An 18,786-nucleotide genomic window follows, 5' to 3' on the forward strand; every position below is an offset into this window, starting at 1 on the left:
ACTTAATGACAAATTAATTCTTGGTGCCATGCTAGATAGCGGCTCGATGGCATGCTCTTTGAGCGATGTAGCCTTACAGTCAATGATTAATGCTGGTGTTGTAATCTCTCACCAGGAGGCTACCAACATTGTATTTGTGGGATGTGGTGGTTCTAGAGTAAGACCGACCTCAATAGTGGATCTGAATATGGAGATCTATGGATGCCAGTTGTCGGTCCCCACCTTTGTAGTGAAAAACCAACAGACTGATCTGCTTCTGGGCTCCAATGTCATCAGGCGACTATTGCACCTGTTAAAGAAAGACTCCTCCTACTGGGCAGCAGTTTCCACACCTCACATAGGTCTCCCAGAACTCGAGGAGTTCCTCTCTCTTCTTGCTGGCCTGGACCGTTGGTCTGGTGAGAATGTCCCAGACAAAGTTGGCACAGTGAGATGTAACACAGCTGTTACTCTGGAGGCTGGCACTGAGTATCTTGTATGGGGCAAACTTCCCAAGGGCACAAAGTTATCACCTGGTTTGACTGTGATGTCTGAGCCCACGTCATCACATTCCGCTCCCCGTGGCATTTTGGTGGCGAGAGCTGTGATACCACTCTGGGGAGACAGGTTAGTCCCTCTCAAGATTTTAAATGCTTCCAGTGGTCCTGTCACCATACATAAGAATGCTAGACTGGCCGATATATACACCTGTCTTGCTATGGAGGACCTAGATATACAAGATGTAACATGCTCATATCAGGCTACCTCTGTCAAACGCACTGAAGTTGATTCTGCAATAGAAAACAATGACAATATACAGGAAAGACTGAGAAGTGCTGGTCTGGGGGATCTGGACCTACAGTCTTGTGATGTGTCAGATGATTGGCGGAGAAAACTAGCAGATCTAGTGATCAGTTATGAGGATGTCTTCTCCCGCCATCACTTAGACTGTGGAGAGGCAAAAGAATTTGTACACAGGATCCGGCTCACAGATGAGAGACCCTTTCGGCTGCCCTATTGCCGCGTGCCTCCTGCTGAGTACCAGAAACTCCGTCAAGTCCTGAATGAGATGGAGGAGAAAGAAATTATATAAAAATAAAAATCAACGAGTGAATTTGCCTCACCTCTTGTCCTCGTTTGGGAAAAGAACGGTGATTTAAGGATCTGCACAGACTTCAGATGGCTCAACAGACGGACCCTGAAGGATGCTCATCCCCTACCACATCAGGCTGATTGCTTGGCTGCCTTGGGAGGAAACATGTTCTTTAGCACAATGGACCTCACGTCTGGCTTTTACAACATGCCACTCCATGAAGATGACCGTAAATACTCCGCCTTTACAACACCCATGGGGTTGTATGAATACAACAGACTTCCCCAAGGCCTGTGCAACAGCCCAGCCAACTTTATGAGGATGATGACCTCAATATTCGGTGACCAGAACTTTCTCAGCCTGCTATGTTACTTCGATGATTTGCTGGTGTTTGGACCATCTGAGGAGGTGGCTCTCGAGAGGTTAGAGATGGTGTTCGGTCGTCTCCGTTACCATAACCTCAAACTGGCTCCAAAGAAATGTTGGCTGCTGAGAAGATCTGTGAAGTTTCTTGGTCACATAATTGACAAATCTGGTGTTTCTACAGATCCTTCTAAAGTTGAGTCCATCAGCAACATGCTCATTACAGATCTCATGGAGCCAGATGGTATCACTCCATCCCATTCATGCATCCGATCATTTCTCGGCATGGTCAACTACTACCAACATTTCATCCCAAACTATTCTGCAATTGCCAGACCACTGTTTGACCTACTGGCTGGTGCAAAACAGAAACGCAAACCAAAGATACTGTTAAGGAAATATGATTATATATAATGCTTAATACAGTTAATCTTAGAAGATATATGGAACACTCTTATTTTAAACAGGTTTGTGTTAAGCATTTGAAACTAAACCAGATGGGTAAGCATTCAGAGATGCAGGAACCAAATGCAGATTAAGGGAGATCTCTCAATGGGACCCCCACTGTGAGGCCAGGCCACAGGCGAAGCCATAAAATTAGCATTTTCCTTGGGAGACAGAGACTTTAGATTTCTCAGGTATCTGTGAGGTCTTATCTCAGGATCGTTCTGTACTCAGAATGACCGTGGGAGCCACAGGGGGTCAGGGCCAGCTATCCGCTCTTTTGTCTCGGTAGAAGGCAGATGGTCCTTTGATCTTTGTCGTAGATTGAGGGGAGTTACAAGTTTCTCTGGGAGCTTCCAGTTGGTTAAAAAGAGGAACGCCTAGAATGCATAAATTAAATAGAAAAACACCCACTCAGTATAAAATTGAATGTCACCACTAAATTTGCAGAAAGTTGCCATTTTTTTGCTTTTTGCATTGGCTCTCTCTCCAAAGACGTCTTTGCTTTTTGTTTGTCTTTGTTTCGTGTCTGTTTGTCTCCCCTTGTGTGTCTTTATTTTTATGAGAAAAATGCATATCTCTGTTCCTCTGCAGCTTTGTTGTTGATTGCTTTGTATGAGATTAAACTCTGTGATCTGTGACGTCAACACGCTTTGTTGTTGTTTTGTTTTAGCAGCGCGCCGCCACTCGCCAAGGACTCGGGAGAGAAAAGAGGAAAGAGCCAAAACTTTTTGTCTAAAACTAGCGTTAAATTACCTCTTTTTTACAATACCCACCAAGCGAAAACTCCAGTTCCGCAAACTGACTCCAGCTGATTGGACAGACGAGCATCTCTCTGCATTCATGGAGCTTAAAGCAGCTTTGGTTAACTCAGTAATTCTGGCCCACCCAGACTTTAACCGCCCATTTCTCCTGTCTACCGATGCATCACTAGACGGTTTGGGTGCAGTCCTCTCACAAGTCCAAGAGGGCGAAAGTGTGGCTCGTCCAATAGCATTCGCTAGCAAGTCTCTCACACGCGCTCAAAAGAAATATCCAGCCCACCGTCTCGAGTTTTTAGCACTGAAACGGTCGGTGTGTGACAAATTTAGCCACTGGCTGAAAGGACATGTATTTACAGTGTGGACAGACAACAACCCACTCACCCACATTCTCACAAAGCCACGTCTGGATGCCTGTGAACAGAGATGGGTGGCAAAGCTGGCTTCTTACGTCTTTGATATTAAATATATCCCTGGCTCTAAAAATGTGGTGGCAGATGCCTTAAGTCGCCATCCCTTTGTCAAATCTGCTGTGGGAAGGAGGCTGTTGCAGAGCCCACACAGCCAGCTACTTAATGAGGCCCTCCCTGTTTCATCTGGTTCAGTACAAGAGGCTTTCAGACAGTCAAGTGCCAAAGACCAGGACTCCAACGTGTTGCACTTACCTGACAGCACAAAGTTTCAGTCCTTCACAAAAGATGATGTTCATGCTCTTCTTGAGACACACAGTGCATGGGAGTCTGCTGCTAGAGTACGAGCTGTTGACACCCTTGAACATCTGCCCCAACTGATCCTCCCATCTCAAGATGATCAACCTGTGTTTTCAGAAACTGTATTGAGAGAAAAACAGCATAATGACCCTGTGTTATCAAGAGTGTTATACTATGTTAATCGTGGCCGTCGTCCGTCAAGAAGAGAAAGGTCGAATGAACAAACAATGGTCATTAAATACCTCAAACACTGGGAGAAGTTTGCTGTGTCCAATGACATCCTCTACAGACTGTCTAAAGACCAAATTACCCGTAAGAGACGCCACCAGTTCGTGGTCCCTTATTCTCTCAAGGCTGATGTTCTCAAAGGGATACACGACAATGCTGGTCATCAAGGGCAGTTCAGAAGTTTGGCTATTGCTCGTCAGAGGTTCTTCTGGCCCCATATTGACCGTGATGTCAAAGAGTATGTTCGCCAGTGTCCCAGATGTGTCATCGCAAAGTCCCCCGATCCAGATGGTCGAGCACCTCTTGAGAGTATAAAAACATCTGCACCACTGGAGATTGTGTGTATAGACTTTTGGACAACGGAGGATTCTAACAACAAGTCTATTGATGTGCTGGTTGTAACTGATCATTTTACGCGGCTTGCTCAGGCCTTTCCTTGCCGTGACCAATCTGCAAAACAAGTGGCGAGGCAGCTTTGGGACAAGTACTTTTGCATCTATGGTTTTCCTGAGAGAATCCATTCTGACCAAGGCCCATCCTTTGAAAGTCAGCTCATAAGCGAACTGTTGAAAGTTGCTGGTGTGAGAAAATCCCATACGACCCCCTATCATCCAGTGGGTAACGGCAGTGTGGAACGCTTCAACAGAACACTGGGAAACATGATAAGAGCACTTGCACCAGATGCAAAACAGAATTGGCCACAAAAACTTCAGACATTGACCTTCATGTACAACTGCAGTCAATGAAACCACAGGCTATGCCCCTTTTTATCTGATGTATGGGAGAGTGCCATGCCTCCCTGTTGACGTGCTTTTTAAGAACATTCTCCAAGATCCTGAAATTGGTGGATATGATAAGTATGTACTGTCCCTGACTAAAGATCTTCAAGATGCTATGGCCATAGCTCAAAATCATGCAAACAAGGAACAAGATCGACAGGCTGTTCTCTACAATCGCCAAACTAAAGGGAAATCTATTGGGGTTGGCGACCGTGTTTTAGTATCAAACAAGCGTGAAAGAGGCAAACGCAAAACTGCTGACCGCTGGGAGTCTACTGTGTACACCATTGTGGGCGTGAACCCTACAACTCACACATATCAAATAAAACACCCCACCACCGGTCAAGTTCGAGTTGTGCATCGTAACCTCTTGATGCTAGTGAACTTCCTTCCTGTTGATACATCCAGTCAGCCTGTTGACTCTGCTGCCCTCACAACTGAAAGCTCTGACATTAACTCTATTTCAGATGTTCTGGGATCAGTCATGCAGGAAACGATTCAAGAATCAGAACACAAGACTGGGTCAGCTCCCTATCTGATGAGCCCCTTGATGTTGCCCCTGTGAATGACTCTGATGGAGATGTTGTCTCTGCAGCACAGGCAGACGGGGAATCTCTGTTGCCCCCTAGTGAGATGGACTGTGACAATAATCCCTCAAATGCTTCAGTTGACACACAGAGTGTTTGTCCACACACTTCACTAGTTGCACTTCATTTATTTATTTTCCGTTATGGTGATAATTCAGCACTTTAATCATTTCGGTCAAAATTCAGCAGGGGTGGGTGTAACAGAGAGAAAAGTGTGTATGAATGTGTATGTGAATTTTGCCCAAAATAATAATAATAGTGTGTATGTGTTTGTAATGAGATTGTTGTATCCATGTGTTTGGAGCCACCTGGTGGTGTGATGAGTGGCTGCATGCAACGGGTCCTTCAGACGCTCTCGCGGCTTCTCCCACCAGAATTCTGAGGAACGCTGGTGGAGGTTGGTGCGAGAGAGGCAGCTGTTCGCTATTGTTTTTACTTGGGGCCATATTTTTCTAGTTCAACAATTAACGAAATACTGTAAGATCATTTAACAATTACAAATATAATTTATAAAGTTTTCTTGTGGTTGGGCTGGAAAAATATGACCCTATGAGTGGGAGCTGCGCCAGTTGGTGTTTGTGGCTGACCGCTCAGTCAAGAAGGGTTACACTAGTGAGATTTGTTGAGTATCAGTGACGTTAACGTCTGATGAACACGGCCTTTAAGATTCAGGTCACATTTGAAAAGATCGGATACGAATCAAATACACAAGTTGCCTGGGTCGCTTTCGAAAAAATGCGACCTGTATTCAGACTATCAGCTACAGGTCGCATTACAGCAAAAAAAAAAAAAAAAAAACAGGAAGTGGAAACTGCAGTGCTTATGATAAGCGCAATATGCTTCACTTAGCTCCTTGATATGAAAAATAGGAAGTTGAATTTTGGGTTTAAATTCAAGTTCCTATCGCTATGCAAACCCTCCACATCTTCTGACCTCCTGTATGCAAAAATCTACATATAATTGCTTTGAATTATACTATTATACTCAAAAGCAATCATTGTATGTACACATGCACATAATCACACAAAGAACCGTTGTTCACTTGGAGTTTTCAGGATTTCAACCGGTGATTGTTTTAACTGCAGTTAAATATGAACAAACTGTCTTCAAAAACTCAATAAAGTTCACAGTTTCCTAACGTTGAAGTCCAGAATGAACGTGTTCAAAGCATCCAAGTTTATAGAAAGCCATCAAGCTCACATATACATAAAATATGACTTTTAGCACCTAAACAGCTCTTTATCTGTGAGCTGCACATGTGGTTTTTGTGTTCAACGTCTGCAGGCTGTTCTTGAGAAAACATCTCAACTCATTATCGCTTTCTTCCCGTGTGAAGAACTACAGCTAAGCTCCCTCAGCACATTCAGGCTAGCTTGGCTCCGCTTAAACCGATCCTAGGAAGACGCCGCTGACCGCAGTACCAGGACAGGCCTGCGCTGTGCTCGGTAAGTGCTTGGAAAGAAACATTTCTTCAGTTAAACAGGCGTTTGAAGCAGCTACCGCGTAAAGGCGGGCTGCTTTTATAGCTACTTTGTTTTAATTAACGGAGCAACTAGCATTTGTGTTGGCTAAGCTAACGCGTTAAGGCGGGCTTGGACACTTTTAATATTTTTTGCTGCAATAATTAAATACTCAGACTTATAAAAACAATCTAGACAAACATCAAGGATTTTACCAGATAATTATTTTTTCAGAAGAGCTCATATCATACAGCATTTTCCTTGTATTCAATTAGAGCGCTGTGATTGGATAAAAGAAAATGGCCTGTTTTTCATTGTGCTTCTTTTTGCATCCACTACAAATCTGCCAGTCACAAACAGGAGGATCTGCTTATTTAGAGGAGGTATAAAACTGGGAGTAGATCCCCTCCAAGGAAATCCTGTAATCCATCAGCAAAATGTTCCTCTTCACTTTGGTGCTGGTGGTGCTGTTTCTACCGGAAGGCAAGTTTTTGATTACGATTAATATTATTCTAACATTGCATTATTTAGTGTGATTTCATTATATTTAGATTTTCTCCCATTAAAACTTACAATAATAATCTCTTTTCTACTTTTCTTGTTAAACTTTCAAACTTTTTTTTCCCTCTCTGTATTTTGTGCTGATGTGATTCAGCCATTTTGTCTTGGTTAAGAAGAGGATTTTGGCATTTAGAAATAATTCTATATAATAGTTTCCTTCATACTTTTGTTGACAATAAATGTTCATTTTCTCCTTGTTTTAATTAGCTGACAACCTGAAATGTAAATGTGAATCTGGCCCCGAGGGAATTTGCTCTGATGAAACAACTGAATGTTCCTCAAAGAACTATAGTTGTTCAGTAAGAACAAAAGTCTATTATTTAGGTACGTATTTGTGAGGTTTCCTGTTGATGATTCTTAGTTTGGGAACTCATCAGTTTAAAATTTGTGTTCTTTAATTACAGGTGGTGCAAAGTCTGAGCACAACTCCAAAGGTTGCATTAGGTCTGAACTGTGTATTAGCTTCTCTGTCAGCTATGGAGCTTACAGAATTGTACAAAACACCAAGTGCTGCAGTGAAGATCTCTGCAACGCCCAGATTAACTACACAAAACCTGGTAATTAATTCATTGATTATGTTTTTCAATACTTTGCACAATTTGAATTTACAGTGCTCACAAACTTTTTTTAACTAACTATAGATTTGGATTAAAAAACAGAATACACTTAGTTTTGTAATTCCAGCTTCATATACGTGTTTTAGAAGAAACAAGTTGGTGACAAAAAATTAAAGCTTTTAAGAAAAAATTATAATAATTCTTAATTTCTTTTAAACTGAATAACTATCTCTGTATTTTAGTCTCCACTCCAAATAGAAAAAAGTGCTACAGCTGTGATGAAGAAAACTGCATGAAAACCCTTAAATGTGCAGGGGATGAAAACTACTGCATTGATATAAAAGGTAAAAGGCCAACATGTTTGCATGCTTCATATTTATCATCACAAGAACATTAAGACCAGATACAAATGTGTTACTTGTATCATAACTATTTTCATTTTCACAGGACATGCAGTAGGAGTAACTTTGATGTCGAAGGGATGTGCCTCTAAGTTGGTGTGCTCAGATCAATTTTCTTCAGTGATGAGTCAGTTAACTTCACGGCCCCCTGGAACAAAGATTAGCTGCTGCCGGGGCAACTACTGCAACGGCGTCAGCAGCACCATCAGCAAAAGCAGCGCCAGCAGCACCAGTCCCACCCTGCTGCTCCTGTTGGTGCCTCTGTTGTTTTCTAACTTTTTTTCTTAGCTCACAGAAGCTACTGAATTGCTGCCATGTTTTCTTTTTAATCACAATTCATTTTCTAAACCTGTTCTTTTTATTTGATTCTATAGCTTGGTTAGCTAAGCAACATGTTATAATCAACAACATCCTCTATACTTTGTTGTTCTATACTAAAATAATCTTCCTCAATAAACACAATTTTTTTTAATTCTGGGTCCAGTACCGATCTGATTCTAAATGTTTAGTTTTGAAAAAACAAAATGACTTGATGTTATAGATGTGGAATAAACATGTTTGATTTTCTTTGATTTAATATTAAAACTTGTTTTAATCAAAGAAAAGTTAAAAGCTTTCAGAGCCCAAGATTGTAGAGTTTGAATGGAAAACTAACCAACATGAACGTAAAATTCAACCTGGAGAGACTCAGAGAGAAAGTAGCTGTCTTACTTTCTTAGCTGATAGAAATAATTGCATTGCTACCAGGTTTTCTTTTTATGCATAATTCATTTAATAAATCTGTTTTTTTTCTTTTCATTGATTCTCTATAAATTCACTAAGATAAAACCAAGCAACATTCTGTAAACATCCTCAATACTTCACTGCTGTTGTTCTCTAAAAACAAATCCTGCTGAATAAATGCATTAAAAATAAATCTGTGTACTTTTCTGATTCTAAATGTTTATTTTTTAATCTGATGCAACTGAGGAAGATTGACTGAAATGATTTAAAAACATGAACTGAAAGGCTGGGGATAAAAGGAGAGAGGGAATAAAATTAGGTGTGAGTGAAGGATTTTTTTAAGATAACTGAATGGCTGTTGCCACATGAATAATTTGCTTTGTCAAAAAACTGCATCCCTCCTCAAACATGAAGAAATAAAGAGTTATGAGTGAAATAGCTTTTTCTACATAATCACCTGTTCTATGAAATAAAGGTAGGAGTTTCATACCAACAGGACAATATTTGGGGAATATCGTCCAGCTTTAACCTTTTACAATCTAAAACTCTCACCACTTTCAAATACATAATGTTTTACATTTACTCAATTTAAATAAATTAATTTATCAAACATGTTTTATCCAAATGTTCAGAGGATCTTTGGACACTAATCCTGTCATTAGTGCATAAGTCCTCTATTTGTGCCAGACATAATCTAATTCAATGCAAACTTGTTTATTGCACTTATTATATAAACACGTCTGGCCAAGTTTTACACCAACGTTTCTCCTGCCTGTGATGGAGGCCAACATTCTCCAGGCAAGTTGATCCACACTATCTGGCTTTGTCCTCAGCTTATTGGTCCAAAGCTTCTGATGATGCACATTTATTTAATTTGTGAAGCATTTTATGTTAAAATGTGTAAAAACTATTATCATTTTCTGTTTGATCTCTTTAATAAACAGAATATTGAATAACTTGCTGTTTCTATACGTTTTGGTTAATTCAAGGTTCAAACTACTAACTAAGGTTAGTAGTTTGTTATAAACAACCAGACTACATGGCAAGATGTAATCATGGAACTGTGCTAATAAATATTCAAACTATATCAGTTTTTCCTGTAAAATCAGATCGTTTTGTTATTTTGGGGATCAAACAGATTATTTGTGCTTAAAGTCACAAATGGCTTGAAATGGCTCTTGGCTCACACCTCTGCTTTATTCTCTAACTGCAGCAAAGTGCTGGAAACTGGTTTCACTGGACACAAGATTTCCTGTTCTGCAAGACTAAAGGACCAACAATGAATCATGTTCATTTAAAAATCTGTGAGCTGTAATCATCAGTCTTTAAAATTAAAGCATAAAGCATAAAATGCACTGTGATGAACCTTGGTGTAAATTCAAACTGGAAGATGCTTTTCTTTTCATCTGCTCAGTCAATCACCTCATCATGCGCCTCCTTCCCATCTCCGCCGATTTCGTCTGGGTCGGGCCTGGTTAATACTTGAATGGGAGACTGCCTGGGAATACCAGGTGCTGGAAGCTTTTACTGGCTCTTTCGCTAAAATGTGAAAGATGATACTAAAGCAAAAATGTATCACAGCAGAGGTAAGAATACATGTAGAAGTGGTCAGTGGTGAGTTAAACAGTGTGAAAATGCAAAAGTCTTTAGTGCCCCCTGGTGGTGACAAAAGCACCTGATATAGTAATACCAGGTGCGGTAAGATGTAGCCACCACCAGGGGGCACTAACAACTCTTTAACTCCACATTTTCACACTTTATAAATTCGGCACAGATCAAAAACTTCTGCGTTTATTCATACCTCTGACACATGTTGCTTCAATGTTATCTTTCACAAAATATATTTTTGCTAATAAACATTTAGAATCAGATTTTTTTATATATATTTTGGTGTTTGTTTACTAAATTTATAGAGAATCAGCTCAAAGAAAAAGAGCAGACTTATTAAATGAAACATGCTTAAAAAGAAATCATGGCAGCAATGTTGTTGTTTCTATAAGCTACGAACATGAGACAGAAAATAACAGTGACAGCAACAGGACCAGCAGGGGGCGTACTGGCACTGCTGGTCCTGTTGCAGTAGTCGCCCTGGCAACAGCGAAACTCTTCTGCATCTAATAGATCCATCTCCTGCTGCATTCACTGTGAAGATGAAAATAAAGTTATGTTGTCAGTAACATGTTTGTTTCTGGTCTTAGCAGGATAAATACTCATTATGTAAAAACATGATATTCTCTTTCCTGATACTGTGATGCAGGAGTTTTCATTCCCTTCACAGTTGAGGGATTTCATGCAGTTTTCTCCTTCACAGCTGAAGAACTTTTTTCCATTTGGGTTGAACTTCTAGTCTAAAGAACTGCAGAATCATAACAATTTTTTCTTCAAAGTTCTCACTTTTTTTTATTGTCACCAGCTTGTTTCACCCCAAATATCTGCATAGGTATGGAGCTAAATTGGGGCCACAAAGGTTCTTCAGAAGAAAAAAAATGAAACTGGGAAAAATGTTTGAAATTTAAAAATAACATTTGAAACTAAGAACATGTTCAAAACTACTTTTCAGATTTAAGGTATTTTTGAGCTTCAGATATGTCCATTTTTTTCAGATTCAAACTTCTGGCCCTGTTTTGGCCTGGGTGGCTGGACCTCAGATGGCAAGGACATGGACTCATGACTGACAGCTGGACAACTGCAGTCATTGTGTTTGAATCTGTAAAAAAAAATAATGATAAATCTCTGGAATAAAAAAAAACTTTTAAATCTGAAAAGTAGTTTGGAGTATTTCTGTCAGGTTCAAATCTTTTTCTCCTATTGAACAAACTTTATGGCCCCAATTTAACTTCATACTAGAATGACAACACTAAGTGTATTAAACATTTTCCAGTACTGCCAATTGACCAAGGTAAAAAAATAATAATAAAACATGGGTTACATATTAAATATTCATTTCATACAGAAACAAATCAGACAAAACTAGAGTTATTAATCAGTTAAAGCCATCTTTATAAAGTTAAATATGTACATCACATATACCTAAAATATAGGCTGTGTTCACACTGCAGTCTGAAGTGACCCAATTCTGATTTTTTGTCAAATCAGATTTTTTTGCTGTGACCTTTCACATTTCCCAATTAATGCGACCTAATCTCCTGTGAACGCAATACACCAGAAAGTGTCCCGTATGCCCAGTAGAGGGCGCAATAAGGTCACACATAGAGAGAGAGCTCATTGTTTTGCCAACTGCCTTAAAGAATAAGAAAAAGCGCTCAGTGTTTGTGGAAGTAAACATGGATGCTAACAGTGGAGCAAAGCTTGTTATTTTGAAGTTGTTGACCGACAGGAGCAGCATATTAACAACTTAATCCTCATTATTGTCCATCATGGTTGTTATTTTCCTTCTCGCTTACAAAGACTAGTGAGATTTGTTGAGTATCAGTGACGTTAACGTCTGATGAACACGGCCTTTAAGATTCAGGTCACATTTGAAAAGATCGGATACGAATCAAATACACAAGTTGCCTGGGTCGCTTTCGAAAAAATGCGACCTGTATTCAGACTATCAGCTACAGGTCGCATTACAGCAAAAAAAAAAAAAAAACCAGGAAGCGGAAACTGCAGTGCTTATGATAAGCGTAATATGCTTCACTTAGCTCCTTGATATGAAAAATAGGAAGTTGAATTTTGGGTTTAAATTCAAGTTCCTATCGCTATGCAAACCCTCCACATCTTCTGACCTCCTGTATGCAAAAATCTACATATAATTGCTTTGAATTATACTATTATACTCAAAAGCAATCATTGTATGTACACATGCACATAATCACACAAAGAACCGTTGTTCACTTGGAGTTTTCAGGATTTCAACCGGTGATTGTTTTAACTGCAGTTAAATATGAACAAACTGTCTTCAAAAACTCAATAAAGTTCACAGTTTCCTAACGTTGAAGTCCAGAATGAACGTGTTCAAAGCATCCAAGTTTATAGAAAGCCATCAAGCTCACATATACATAAAATATGACTTTTAGCACCTAAACAGCTCTTTATCTGTGAGCTGCACATGTGGTTTTTGTGTTCAACGTCTGCAGGCTGTTCTTGAGAAAACATCTCAACTCATTATCGCTTTCTTCCCGTGTGAAGAACTACAGCTAAGCTCCCTCAGCACATTCAGGCTAGCTTGGCTCCGCTTAACCGATCCTAGGAAGACGCCGCTGACCGCAGTACCAGGACAGGCCTGCGCTGTGCTCGGTAAGTGCTTGGAAAGAAACATTTCTTCAGTTAAACAGGCGTTTGAAGCAGCTACCGCGTAAAGGCGGGCTGCTTTTATAGCTACTTTGTTTTAATTAACGGAGCAACTAGCATTTGTGTTGGCTAAGCTAACGCGTTAAGGCGGGCTTGGACACTTTTAATATTTTTTGCTGCAATAATTAAATACTCAGACTTATAAAAACAATCTAGACAAACATCAAGGATTTTACCAGATAATTATTTTTTCAGAAGAGCTCATATCATACAGCAATTTCCTTGTATTCAATTAGAGCGCTGTGATTGGATAAAAAAAAAATGGCCTGTTTTTCATTGTGCTTCTTTTTGCATCCACTACAAATCTGCCAGTCACAAACAGGAGGATCTGCTTATTTAGAGGAGGTATAAAACTGGGAGTAGATCCCCTCCAAGGAAATCCTGTAATCCATCAGCAAAATGTTCCTCTTCACTTTGGTGCTGGTGGTGCTGTTTCTACCGGAAGGCAAGTTTTTGATTACGATTAATATTATTCTAACATTGCATTATTTAGTGTGATTTCATTATATTTAGATTTTCTCCCATTAAAAATTACAATAATAATCTCTTTTCTACTTTTCTTGTTAAACTTTCAAACTTTTTCTTCCCTCTCTCTATTTTGTGCTGATGTGATTCAGCCATTTTGTCTTGGTTAAGAAGAGGATTTTGGCATTTAGAAATAATTCTATATAATAGTTTCCTTCATACTTTATTGACAATAAATGTTCATTTTCTCTTTGTTTTAATTAGCTGACAACCTGAAATGTAAATGTGAACCTGACTAATATGGAACTTGCTCTGAGGAAACAACTGAATGTTCCTCAAAGAACTATAGTTGTTCAGTAACAACAAAAGGCTATTATTTAGGTATGTATTTGTGAGGTTTCCTGTTGATGATTCTTAGTTTGGGAACTCATCAGTTTAAAATTTGTGTTCTTTAATTACAGGTGGTGCAAAGTCTGATCGTAACTCCAAAGGTTGCATTACGTCTGAACTGTGTATTAGCTTCTCTGTCAACTATGGAGCTTACAGAATTGTACAAAACACCAAGTGCTGCAGTGAAGATCTCTGCAACGCCCAGATTAACTACACAAAACTTGGTAATTAATTCATTGATTATGTTTTTCAATACTTTGCACAATTTGAATTTACAGTGCTCACAAACGTTTTTTAACTAACTATAGATTTGGATTAAAAAACAGAATACACTTAGTTTTGTAATTCCAGCTTCATATACATGTTTTAGAAGAAACAAGTTGGTGACAAAAAATTAAAGCTTTTAAGAAAAAATTATAATAATTCTTAATTTCTTTTAAACTGAATAACTATCTCTGTATTTTAGTCTCCACTCCAAATAGAAAAAAGTGCTACAGCTGTGATGAAGAAAACTGCATGAAAACCGTTAAATGTGCAGGGGATGAAAACTACTGTGTTAATGTAACAGGTAAAAGGCCAACATGTTTGCATGCTTCATATTTATCATCACAAGAACATTAAGACCAGATACAAATGTGTTACTTGCATCATAACTATTTTCATTTTCACAGGACATGCAGTAGGAGTAAGTTTCATGATGAAGGGATGTGCCTCTAAGTCGGTGTGCTCAGATCATTTTTCTTCAGTGATGAGTCAGTTAACTTCACAGCACCCTGGAGCAAAGGTTAGCTGCTGCCGGGGCAACTACTGCAACGGCGTCAGCAGCACCATCAGCCCAGGAAGCAAAAGCAGCGCCAGCAGCACCAGTCCCACCCTGCTGCTCCTGTTGGTGCCTCTGTTGTTTTCTATCTTTTTTTCTTAGCTCACAGAAGCTACTGAATTGCTGCCATGTTTTCTTTTTAATCACAATTCATTTTCTAAACCTGTTCTTTTTATTTGATTCTATAGCTTGGTTAGCTAAGCAACATTTTATAATCAACAACATCCTCTATACTTTGTTGTTCTATACTAAAATAATCTTCCTCAATAAACACAATTTTTTTTAATTCTGGGTCCAGTACCGATCTGATTCTAAATGTTTAGTTTTGAAAAAACAAAATGACTTGATGTTATAGATGTGGAATAAACATGTTTCATTTTCTTTGATTTAATATTAAAACTTTTTATTAATCAAAGAAAAGTTAAAAGCTTTCAGAGCCCAAGATTGTAGAGTTTGAATGGAAAACTAACCAACATGAACGTAAAATTCAACCTGGAGAGACTCAGAGAGAAAGTAGCTGTCTTACTTTCTTAGCTGATAGAAATAATTGCATTGCTACCAGGTTTTCTTTTTATGCATAATTCATTTAATAAATCTGTTTTTTCTTTTTATTGATTCTCTATAAATTCACTAAGATAAAACCAAGCAACATTCTGTAAACATCCTCAATACTTCACTGCTGTTGTTCTCTAAAAACAAATACTGCTGAATAAATGCATTAAAAAATAATTCTGTGTACTTTTCTGATTCTAAATGTTTATTTTTTAATCTGATGCAACTGAGGAAGATTGACTGAAATGATTTAAAAACATGAACTGAAAGGCTGGGGGTAAAAGGAGAGAGGGAATAAAATTAGGTGTGAGTGAAGGATTTTTTTAAGATAACTGAATGGCTGTTGCCACATGAATAATTTGCTTTGTCAAAAAATGCATCCCTCCTCAAACATGAAGAAATAAAGAGTTATGAGTGAAATAGCTTTTTCTACATAATCACCTGTTCTCTGAGCTAAAGTGTTGGTTAAATTGTATTATTAGTATTATCAAATATTTGTTGTATCATGTAGCCTTGTAGTTACATTTAGATAATGTTTCTGTGTGTTAAATAACTTTGATTCTATCCTGAGACTTCCCTGGGAAATAGGGGTGACAGCTACTCTCAGCAGCTGTTGCCCTGCAGGACTTCCTACAAGACAGAGGTGTTAGTTGCTCCCAGCAGAGTTTTACAAGCCTGCAATAAACTCTGCTCTGTGCTACAAAGCCGTTGCTTTGAAGCTATACAACGTGTCCTATTCGACGCCGTGCCTGGAGCAAGAAGGATTTAGATTGTAGATAACATGTGTTTAGTTTAGTGATTGTCTTGTAGCACTGCAACTAAAATGCTTTGACTCCACCCCTTAGAGTTGCAGTGCTCTCTGTGAAAGGGACTCTGAAAGAGCAATAAAAGAGAGGAACAGACAGATGTGTTTCAGAGCAGGTTGGAGATTTGTTACTGAAAGCACATCTCTGTCTGCTCTCCTCGCGAGAAACAAAGAATCTAACTCTCTTGTCTTTCCTGTGTTTGTTTAATAGGTATTTAGACCTGACATTATTTGGTCCTTCGCAGCCGGATGCCAAAATACCGGAAGGATTCCAGCGGGCATGGTGGACCCCAGTAAAGACCGTGCGCACGGCAAGTTTCCTAGTGGAAGCTTATCAGAACCTGTTCAAGGGCTGGCGCTCTGCCTGCCTGCTGGGATCTGACGGTTGACGGCTCTGAGGGGAAGACAGAGGGTGAGTGGATTCTTGTTTAAAAGTGTGGCGAATGACTGAGGGTCATTGCGCGAATAAGAAAACCCTGGAAATTCTAGACTCTAACAGGTAAAAATAGGGCACACAATCCGTGAAGGACGTCCAAAGTCCTTGCGCAAAAGTTCGTGGAAAAAAAGGCGCACGGAGCCTAGTGCAGACCTGCAATAAAATTTAATAAATTGGAAGATAAAAATAAAAATAATAAAATTTAATCAATTAGGCGATAAAAATAAAAATAATAAAATTTTCTCGATAAAAAATAAAAAATAATGTAATTTAATCAATTAGGCGATAAAAATAAAAAATAATAAAAAAAATTTCAATTCGATATATAATGATAAAATTTACTCAACAATAAAAATATTTAAATCAGGCACTAAAATTGTAATTGGAACGGATGGCGGAGTCCGACGAGGCAGGCGTTTAAATTCCGTGTGAGTGTGATTGGAGATATAAATACCACTTGGTGTTTTATCTCATATAAAACAGTAGGGTTGTAACCAGCAAACCTGTCTTGGATGCAGAGGTAAGAACCCCCCACTCGAAAGAGTTGAAGCGGGGGTTACCACTACAGGTATTTTTAATTGCTGGCCTACTGAAAAGATCTCCAGTTTATAGGATTCCCTAGGAGTCGACAAAAACTGGGCAAAATTTTATTAAAAAAAAAAAAATGGGGAAAAGTATAAGCAAGAATAAGCCAACAGACAGTTTAAAAACAAATGACTGGAAATATGTTGAAAATCAGGATCCGCATAAAATAAAACAAAAAACAAAGTCAAAACCAAGGAAAATGCGCAAAGACGGGTATGAGGATGTAAAATTTTGGTTAGAATTAGCACAAAAAAGAGAAGAGGAGGAAGAAGCGTTTGATGAATACAGCCTGAGAATGCATCAACATTACATAGGATTGAAAACTGGGATTTTAGATGGATACATTAACCACGCTATACACGCAGAAAAGGTCTCAAAAGAAAAGAAAAAGGTTTCAGGAGCCTTTTTCCAGGATGAGGAGCAAATATTTTATCAAGACGGGAGAGGAAGAGGAAGCTTTAGGGGTAGAGGTCAGTACCCCAGAGGACAGAGAGGGAGATTGGGAAGAGGGAACTACAAACAAAACAACTTCAGACAGAACAACTTAGGAGGATGTTGGTGTTGTGGGAAAGAAGGACACATAGCCAGATATTGCCCAGAAAAATACATAGATCAGTCAGCATGACTAGAATCAGAAAGTTTAGAGAGTGAAGAGGTCCAATTAAATCTACAGGATTTATTATCTATGGACAGTGTAAGACCAGAAATAACACTTTTCATGCAGAGATGGCCTTATGTAGCTAGGATTAGCTTTGATTCCGACCACTGATGGGCACATAGCAGTTAAAAGGCAGTCAGAAATAAAAAAATTAAAAAAAGGGAGATTTCTTTGTTGTTAAGGGCAATGGAAATCCACACTATTGTTATACATTAGATGTGCCCGACAGACCCCCACCTAACTTTACTCAGGCACTCCTGACTGAGGGAGCCATCTCTGCCCCCCAGTATCAAATGCCTCCAGACAACTTACACATAATTCTTTGGTTCAAAAATGCGGCTGGGCCTGATAAGAATGAAGACAGGCTCAACAAGGTCACTCCAGCTAAAATCGCAGTGACCTATCTGTATACAGATACGAAACACACAGCCGTTGCAGCTGTCGCTCTTCCTGATGATTTAAAATTTTTGGACAGAACGTGGACCTCCCCGCATGTATCTCTGTTTACATAAACTAAAAAAAAAAACAAAGAAAAAAAAAAACCAAAACACAGATGATGTCTTTTCTGGGGTTAACTAACTATTGTCGAAACTGGGTGCCTAATTATGCAGTAATAGTGGTTCCTTTACGCAAACTAATGTATGAAATAGATCCTAAAAGACATGCAACAATTAAGTCCTAAAAAAAGAAAAAGATCTTTGGATTAATAATGGAGTACTAAATAGAAGATCAAATCTACAAGTGACCTGCAAATATGCCTATCTTGCCAAAAAACAACTTGTATAAGTGGGCTGCAATATTGAGCCATGGCGTTTTCGCATGTCTCAACGGGGGGATGGTAGGATAGATACATTAACATTACTCTATTTATGGATTTATTTCTTTTTTAGGAACTTTTAATGCCTTACAAAAGGTCATTTCATTTCAAAAAATGCCTACAGAAAGAAGAGAGGGCTGCAAATGAAATAAGGAAATAAAGTGAATAAATGAATAGAAACAGGCTCTAACTGTGAGAGGCATTGCTCAGATAACAACAAACTGCAGTATGCAACCGATTCTAGATAGTTTCACAATCAGTCTTTTTAAACTGACCAAAACTTTAGGATAGATAAAATATTATTAAATCTACAGGA

The 18,786-nt window shown here is 38.9% G+C and overlaps 1 protein-coding gene and 1 long non-coding RNA gene across 3 annotated transcripts; both read left to right on the forward strand.

Moving 5' to 3' along the window:
- The first annotated feature begins 6,322 nt into the window (after positions 1-6,322).
- Positions 6,323-8,835, forward strand: LOC114143508 (phospholipase A2 inhibitor and Ly6/PLAUR domain-containing protein-like). 2 transcript variants are annotated; one of them, XM_028015599.1, is made up of 6 exons: positions 6,323-6,389; positions 6,755-6,887; positions 7,173-7,289; positions 7,370-7,522; positions 7,765-7,866; positions 7,970-8,835. In XM_028015599.1, exons 2-6 carry the CDS (start codon positions 6,842-6,844, stop codon positions 8,209-8,211), a joined length of 660 nt encoding a protein of 219 aa, XP_027871400.1. In that variant the 5' UTR covers positions 6,323-6,389; positions 6,755-6,841; the 3' UTR covers positions 8,212-8,835. The 2 variants fall into 2 exon arrangements, with proteins under 2 accessions (XP_027871400.1, XP_027871401.1); XM_028015600.1 differs by having other exon boundaries at positions 6,328-6,389; positions 6,783-6,887.
- A 4,836-nt stretch (positions 8,836-13,671) lies between these two features.
- Positions 13,672-14,901, forward strand: LOC114143516 (uncharacterized). Its single transcript, XR_003595259.1, has 4 exons — positions 13,672-13,788; positions 13,869-14,021; positions 14,264-14,365; positions 14,469-14,901. It is a non-coding gene; the product is annotated as an uncharacterized LOC114143516 (long non-coding RNA).
- The last annotated feature ends 3,885 nt before the right edge of the window (positions 14,902-18,786 follow it).

Source organism: Xiphophorus couchianus, chromosome 4, assembly GCF_001444195.1.
Source record: "Xiphophorus couchianus chromosome 4, X_couchianus-1.0, whole genome shotgun sequence".
Lineage (NCBI taxonomy): Eukaryota > Metazoa > Chordata > Actinopteri > Cyprinodontiformes > Poeciliidae > Xiphophorus > Xiphophorus couchianus.

Coding starts and splice junctions, on each gene's coding strand:
- LOC114143508 (XM_028015599.1), top strand. CDS start 6,842: ATGTTCCTCTTCACTTTGGTGCTGGTGGTGCTGTTTCTACCGGAAG. Junction 6,888..7,172: donor GGTGCTGTTTCTACCGGAAG/GCAAGTTTTTGA, acceptor TGTTTTAATTAG/CTGACAACCTGAAATGTAAA. Junction 7,523..7,764: donor GATTAACTACACAAAACCTG/GTAATTAATTCA, acceptor TCTGTATTTTAG/TCTCCACTCCAAATAGAAAA.